Below are 8096 nucleotides of genomic sequence, written 5' to 3'. Positions count from 1 at the left end.
TTCCCTTGAACTCTGGTAGCATCTGCAACTCCAAGTTTCCAACACCTACATCGCAGCTCGCACCTCGCATTTGGCATCTGCACCTGCATCGGAAACTATGGTTGCTTGCTAGAAATTTCTAGAAAAAGAGAGGGAGTGAGAGAGATGAGAGAGAGCGGTTTTGGGTTTTTGTGTCATGGGCTCACGGGAAGAGTGAAAATTTATGTAAGAAGAGGAATTTTTGTTTGACTTTGCCACGTGTGTGATTTTTTATGACTAAAATAAATATATTTTTAATGAGGGAAACCTGGTCCAATTGTTTTTCTAATTAAAAACAAAGTCCAACTATGATTAATATATATGGGGTAAGTAAATGTTACAAAATTAACAAAAAAAAAAAAGAAGCCCTCAAATTGTACACATATATTGATATTTTATAATATGTTATAAATTTATGTAAATCCGCCTAGGCCCCGCCTAACCGCCTAGGTGCTAGGTCCCAGCTTTCTGCCAGACTAATGCCTAACGTTTTTTTAGAACCTTGGTTTTAAAGCATTACAAACTCACTTTAAAGAAAAATAAAACATTTCCAACAAAAAATAGAAAAAGAAAACATTAAACAGAAATACTAGGTAGTCAATCTCCATGTTTTTTTATTAGTTTGAAAATAATTTTTGATCCAAAAGCCACCTTCACTTGTATGAACATTGAACAGAAATTGTAGCTAGTCAATCTCCATGCGCAGAGAAAACTGGATTGATTTATCAGTTGAGAGTGTTTGACTGAATACATGAAGACACGAAATGACATCCCAACCAGCCTACACGATCTGCCTTTTTCTTTCCCCTATTATTTCATCCTAACTAGCATTGGGACTTAAAAAAAAAAATCCATAACCAATCGATGTTGGACCAAGTATATTTTGTGCCAGTTCACAAAAGATAGTCGTGGCTATGTTCATTAGTTGACTTTTTTCAAGTTAGGATAATCAAATGCGTCGTTTATGTCAGCTGAATTTGAAAACTTTCACTTACAAGTATAATAGAACGCTACTAGACTCCAGCTCTACTAACCCATAAGATCAACATTAGATTAGCATAATGGACCTCTCTTATGCATTGGAGTCCAATATCTCATTCATTAGGCATTTAGGCCTAAAATAAACAAGTGATAAAGTTGAATATCAAAGTACGCAACAAACAAACAAACTGAATATAAACTTTATTAAATGGAATTGCCAAGAAGGCTACATGAACCGAAGAGACTACATCTTGACTAACTTGATAAAATAAACTAATACAATCACTGGAAACCTTTAAGGGAAGGGATCCCTATTTTTTTTTTTTTAAATGGGGATATCCTCTTAACTGTTAGATTTGGCTTTAATGAAATCATGTGGTTGAGATCCTGTGACCTGTGATTTAATCACAGCCACAAAATTTCATTAAAGTCAAATCTAATGGTCAAGAAGGTGTCCCCATTTTTTTTGAAAAATGGGGACCCCTTCCTTTAAAAGGTTGTACAATCATTACTATATATACTGAAAACTAAAGCAAAACCCTAATCCTTAACAGGTAAGAAACTCTAATATCCTTGGCTCATAAGAAAGCCATAAACAATAATAAAATAATAATTAATTTTCCAACACCCCCCGTCAAACTCATCGCGGTACATGTCATGAGTTTGCCAACAAGCAGATGAGGATGCAAGCTCTGTTAGGCGAACAAGACAAGACAAGCTTGGTTAGGCAGACACGACAAGGTAAGCTCCGTTAGGCAGACATGACAAGGCAAGTTTCGTCAGGCGGACACAATAAGGTAAGCGGGCAATCAAGCGAGCAAACAAACAATCCAAGTGAACAAGCAAGCAAGCAGATTCTGGTTGAAGATCCAATTAATAACCAAGTAAACAATACCACTCCAATGGTCATCAGTCCAAGCACTCGAACGATCATTGTAGAAAGCAACAACAAGCTACATAAACAAGCCCAATAGCAGCATCACATGGGCCCCAAAACCTCAAAACACAACAGCAATATTGTTTTTTTCCATTCTTCTTCCTTCTCTTTTTTTTTATTTTTTATTTTTTATTTTTTACCCCCTCCTCTGTGCGAACAAACAGGAGCAAGAGAATGGTTCTAAGGCAGAGGGTACATCAACGGCAAATTGAATGAGTTGACCAACATATTCAAATGTGGGCATCTGGATGGAGGCACATGAGGAGAACTCAAGATATGGGTTCATTGTTTTTTTCCTTCCTTCTTCCTTCTCCTTTTTTTTTCCCCTCTTCTGTGCGAACAAACAGCAGCAAGAGAATGGTTATAAGGCAGAGGGTACATCAACGACATATTGAATGGGTTGACCAACATATTCAAATGTGGGCTTTTGGATGGAGGCGCTTGAGGAGAACTCAAGATATGGGTTCATCAGGACGTTCAAGAAAGGTATGAGATGGTGGTGAATTTGTTTGATCACGGAGCCAGTGATTAGATTGTTGGGAAGGGAATTGGAACAAGCACATCGATGGACAATAGTAGGGGCAAAGGCGGGCTAGTGGCTTGGCGCGACTTCGGCTCCAAACTTCAACATATCCTCTTTTTTTTAATTTAAACAACAAAGGTTAACCCAAACCAAAAAAACAAAAAAGTTTCACAGAATGAAACTGGACAAAACAAACAACGAGATAGACAAATTGATATGAATAAAACAGAAACAGATAGACAAATTGATATGAATAAAACAGAAACAGATTAAATCCCGTAGGATCAAACCTGCTCTGATACCAAGTTGAATATCAAAGTACGCAACAAACAAACAAACAAACAAACTGAATATAAAACTTTATTAAATGGAATTGCCGAGGAGGGTACATGAACTAAAGAGACTACATCTTGACTGACTTAATAAAATAAACTAATACAATCACTACTATATATAGTAAAAACTAAAGCAAAACCCTAATCCTTAATGGGCAAGAAACTCTAATATGCTTGGCCCACAAGAAAACCATAAACAATAATAAAATAATAACGAATTTTCCAATGGATAATTTGTTCAAAGTTGCAAAATATTTTCAACATTAAGACTGAGTCAATGAATTTTTTTTTATAGTTTTAAGGAGAAGCCAATGAAAATAAATTGGGGTTTTTGAACTTTAATCCTTCGAGAAGATTAAAATTTAATAAAAATCTGGTGTTGATTGAATATTGATTTTAGTCCCTTAATGTGTACTTAATTCAAATTCATATTATATTTTTGTTTTTATATTTAATAGATAGCTTATTTAATGTTATTACATTAAATTTTAAATTTATTTATTATACACATTTTAATTCATTAATTTTATTTAACTTTCTCTAATTAGTGTACCTAAACATTCGTATTATAATATATTTTACTAAATTAGTGTACCAAAATGCCCGTACCTAAATATATTGTAGTGAATTAATGACACATAAGAAAATATGTAAAAACATAAGTGTACCGAAAAAATTTGTAGCTAACTATATGATATTAACCTAATGTACCGAAATGTCCGTACCTAAACATATTATACTAACCCAGTGTATCGAAATGTCGGTACCTAAACAAATTATACTAACCCAGTGTACCAAAATGTTCGTACTTAAATATATTGTAATGAATTAGTGGCAGATAAGAAAATATGCAAAAACATAAATGTACCAAAAAAATCTCTTCGAAAATATTTTCTTATATAAGATGCTTACCATAATGAGAATTAAAATTTATAATATTTTTATAAAATTTAAATTCATAAAATTATAAATAATAAAAAGGAGACATTGAATACATATGGTGACATTAATGGCTAGTTTGGTATTGCTGTGCTTTGAAAAAAAAAAGCTGCTTCTGCTATGCTGTGAGAATAAGCAGCTATGAAATAAAGCAGCAGAGTGTTTGGTAAACTTTTTTGTAAAAGTGCTTTTGGAAAAAAAAAAAACAGTATTAGAGTGTTTGGTAAACTTTTATGTAAAACAGATGTGAAAAAAGCCGGTTTTTCAAAGCTGGGTTTTGCAGCTTCTTGTTTTTGGCTTTTTTCACCCAAAACTGTGAAAAAAAACTGAAGCTAAGAGTTTACCAAACACAAAAACAACTCCCAGCTTTTTTTTATAGCAGCTTTTTTCAGAATCACCTCAATACCAAACCAGGTCTAAGGGCTGGTTTGGTATTGCTGTGCTTTGAAAAAAAGCTGCTTCTGCTGTGCTGTGAGAATAAGTAGCTGTGAAATAAAGCAGCAGAGTGTTTGGTAAACTTTTTTGTAAAAGTGCTTTTGAAAAAAAAAACAGTATTAGAGTGTTTGGTAAACTTTTATGTAAAACAAATGTGAAAAAAAGCCAGTTTTTCAAAGCTGGGTTTTGCAGCTTCTTGTTTTTGGCTTTTTTTCACCCAAAACTGTGAAAAAAAGCTGAAGCTGAGTGTTTACTAAACACAAAAACAACTCCCAGCTTTTTTTGATAGCAGCTTTTTTCAGAATCACCTCAATACCAAACCAGGTCTAAATAGAGTCTAGGGACTAAAATCAAATTTAAATCTTGTATAAGATATTTTTCTAAATTTCATCTTATTTAGGGATTAAAATCTAGTTTTCTAAAATAAATTTTGCAAGTGGTGTGGACCTTAAATAGAGAGAAATTTTATTTTTTTTCACCTTGGAAAGAAAGGAAAATTGTTTCCCAAGTTCTGCGTGGTTCATCAAAATGAATTTGACTACTCAATTGCCTACTCCATTGAAAATGCTCTAGCCATAAATATAGCATCATTTCACTGTACCAATGTTATACAACTAACAAAATCCTTAGCAATACATCCATAAGCCACAAAGGACCGTCAACTAAGAAGATAATAATATGGTGGTCTGGATGATCAGTAAGCCGTCATCAAGGACGGAGACATGATTTAGCATGTGAAGTGTGAACCCATTTTTTTCTATAAAAATGCTGCAGAGTTTTCATTGTTTCTTTCAAATTTTCAAAACATGAAGTACGGGTGAATTTCTTTTACGTACACATCTAATCAAGAGTCCATAGTGATGCAATAAGTAGGAGGTGCCTGCTTGTTCGTCTTGGGGAATTATATGGGAGTGCAAGAGGCTGGTGTAAGGAAAGTCCAGCTCTTGACTTGGAGTGGGCTTGGGCTTTAACATACTTTTTAATAAATAAAAATTTGATCAATTGGTTTTCATTTTTCATTTTTTCCTTTTGCACTTTTTTAGTTTCTTTAACCTTTAGAGCAGTTCTATCGGGGACTTTTTAGGCCGGCACCCAACGAATCCATTCCAGCCCACCGAGCCATGGATCAGCTCATCTGATGCCAGCGTGGCATCAGAGGGCATTTGAAAATTTTTTGCGCTAGGCGCGTGCAATACACGCGTGCGTGGCCCCGCGTCCCGACAACAAAAATTAGGGGTGGCTCGCCAGCGCAAGCAAACTGAGATGATCAGATGGAGACCACGTGCTCGTTTCTAAGCTGTTGGATTTCTAACAACTAGTTTTCTGGGTTGTTAGACTTCCAACGGTAAAAAAAATTTGAAATTTAAAATTAATGGGTACTGAGGTGGCACAATGAGAACCGTTCCATTTTCAAATCAATGGTCCAGCTTTTTAGCCAAAAAACTTAATAAAAAATAAATAAAAATATAAAAAAATAATAATATTATTTTATAATAAAAAATAATAATATTATTTTATAATAAAAAATAATAATATTTTAATAAAATTGACTAGGCTATTTTTTGTTAAGGGTGGAGATGCATTTGACCTATTACTATTCATTGAGGTCTATCACTGTTCACTAAGTGGATTAAATAGGCTGGGTGGTGGTGGCGCATTTTTTTAGGGGTGGACTTGCTTTTAGGATTGAATGAAAAAAGAAAGAAGCTAGACAAAAACAAAAGAGGAGTGCTATGACTTATGAGAATCAAGGTTTTAAAAGACTCTAGATGTTAGTCGAGCGGTGGGTTGGGGCCTTGTGCCTAGGCGGCTAGGCGAGGCTTAGGCGGACTAGACGGATTTAAGTAAATTGATTGTATTATTGTATAAACAAGTGTTTATTTATACTTAAAAAAAAACATACATAATTGTAATGGGATACATAAATTGCAAAATAAAATGACATATAGGTTATAAAGTATTAGAACTTATTGAAAACACTAGGCAACAATCATATAATAAATGTTCATCCAATTATTCAATAATCCTCTTACATTGATTGAAAAATTAAAGTGCAAAATGAAAGTTATTGATTTTTTGTCTAAATGAGAGTTGCTATCTAGGTGGGTGCCTAAACGAGTTTGGACAGACTAGGCAAGCGCCTAGGTAAGCTAGGCGGATTCCTAAGTAGGTCTAGGCGTACTTTCTTAATTTTCGAACTCCTATGAACTAATTGGGATTGTGACCAACAGCCTAGCGTCGGCTGAGATTTTTAGAACAGTGATGAAAATAAATTGGAAGTATAAAAGTCACTACCCTTAATCAAATGGTTCACTCAAACCCTTCCATCTTGGTATATGCAATATCCGAGGTTTCTAATTTTATGATTAATTGTTGGGACTATATATATATTATAAAATTTAAATTTTACTACATGAGAGGAAGAAAAAAAAAAGAATTTAAAACTATTACAATAATATAAGGATGAGAGTTTAAACAGAGAGCGCATGAATGGAAACGCAAGATCCTATCAATTAGGATATTAAGATTTCGTCGGCAACATCCGCAAGGGTATTCAGTGAGAAAGAGGATGGAGATAAAGACACCTTCATTCGAAATGACACATTTACCCTTGACCACCTCCTCTTGACCAAAGACCATCGGTCCACTCATCCGCTCCTTAAACGCGCTTTGGCAATCCTACCCCTCCTCATCACCTTCTCAGAAACCCAATGACAGCTTCAACAAAACAGACCGCCTCCCCATTATCTGTACCTGAGTTGTCTCCCATGGCCTCTCTTTCTTGGAAAACCCTGCCAACCCCATCCTCTTCCTTTATATACTCTCCCACTTCTCTCTTTCCCCACCAACAAACATACCCTTTCACTCAATCACTCATCATCATCTCTCTCTCTCTCTCTCTCTCCCCTCCAAATTGTCAATGGCTTCCCAGCAAACCCCACAATCCAGTTTCCAAGATTTGTTACCCACCATGGTCGACAAGCTTGGTGGGGACGGTTTAATAGGCGAGCTCTGTAATGGATTCAATTTGTTAATGGATTCCAACAAGGGGGTCATCACCTTCGAGAGTCTCAAGAGGAACTCTGCTCTTCTGGGGTTGCAGGATCTGAGCGACGACGATCTACGGTCCATGTTGGACGAAGGTGATTTCGACGGCGATGGCTCTCTCAATCAGATGGAGTTCTGCGTTCTCATGTTTAGATTGAGTCCTGAGCTTATGGACGAGTCCAAACTCTGGCTTGAAGACGCTCTTCAACGGGAGTTTGAACATTGTTATTGATTTTGGGTTTTTATTCTTGTAGACATAAATACTGATTTCTGATTTGGGTTTTTTGTATTTTTATTTTCGGTGATTGTTATTGTCCCTATGGAATTACTGGGAAACAAAAATACAGAAATGCAATTGACAGTTGACACATACTTGCTCTTTTATCTCGGGCGATTCAGTTCAGTTGTTTTGATCGACCACTGGTTTGGACTTCCTTTTAAAATGATTGAGCTTTTAAAGAAAATATTTTAGACTTCTAGAATACTTAAAGTGTTTCTTATAAAATGATTGTGTTTTTAAAATACTTTTAGAAAAAATATTTTTTTGTTATAAATCTATTTAACTGAACTATTCTAAATAAATAAAGAGGGGGAGACATGCGGCAACAAGAGAGAAGAGAGATTTAATTGTGAGGTCTATGTTGTATCGTCATATTGTGCCTTTATTTATAATAGTAGGATTGCCTTTATTTATAATAGTAGGATAGGTTAAATCCTTACCCTTTAGAATTACAACTTTAATAGAATATTAACTACTAAAGGAAATATTCAAAGATATCTCTAAATACACTAGGATTTACAAAATCATATTCATATTCTAAATATGACTGCAACACTCCCTTTAAATGTGTAAATACTCAAACAAAACATCGCATCAGAT

The 8096-nt window shown here is 34.9% G+C and overlaps 1 protein-coding gene across 1 annotated transcript; it reads left to right on the top strand.

The window, feature by feature from the left end:
- The first annotated feature begins 6861 nt into the window (after window positions 1–6861).
- Window positions 6862–7586, top strand: LOC137743332 (calcium-binding protein KRP1-like). Its single transcript, XM_088679014.1, has one exon. The coding sequence runs from the start codon at window positions 7089–7091 to the stop codon at window positions 7446–7448; it is 360 nt and encodes a 119-aa protein (XP_088535140.1). The 5' UTR covers window positions 6862–7088; the 3' UTR covers window positions 7449–7586.
- Window positions 7587–8096: the final 510 nt, after the last annotated feature.

This window comes from Pyrus communis, chromosome 11, assembly GCF_041283825.1.
Source record: "Pyrus communis isolate YQ-2024b chromosome 11, ASM4128382v1, whole genome shotgun sequence".
Classification (NCBI taxonomy): Eukaryota; Viridiplantae; Streptophyta; class Magnoliopsida; order Rosales; family Rosaceae; genus Pyrus; species Pyrus communis.
This window is presented reverse-complemented; position numbering and strand designations above follow the sequence as displayed.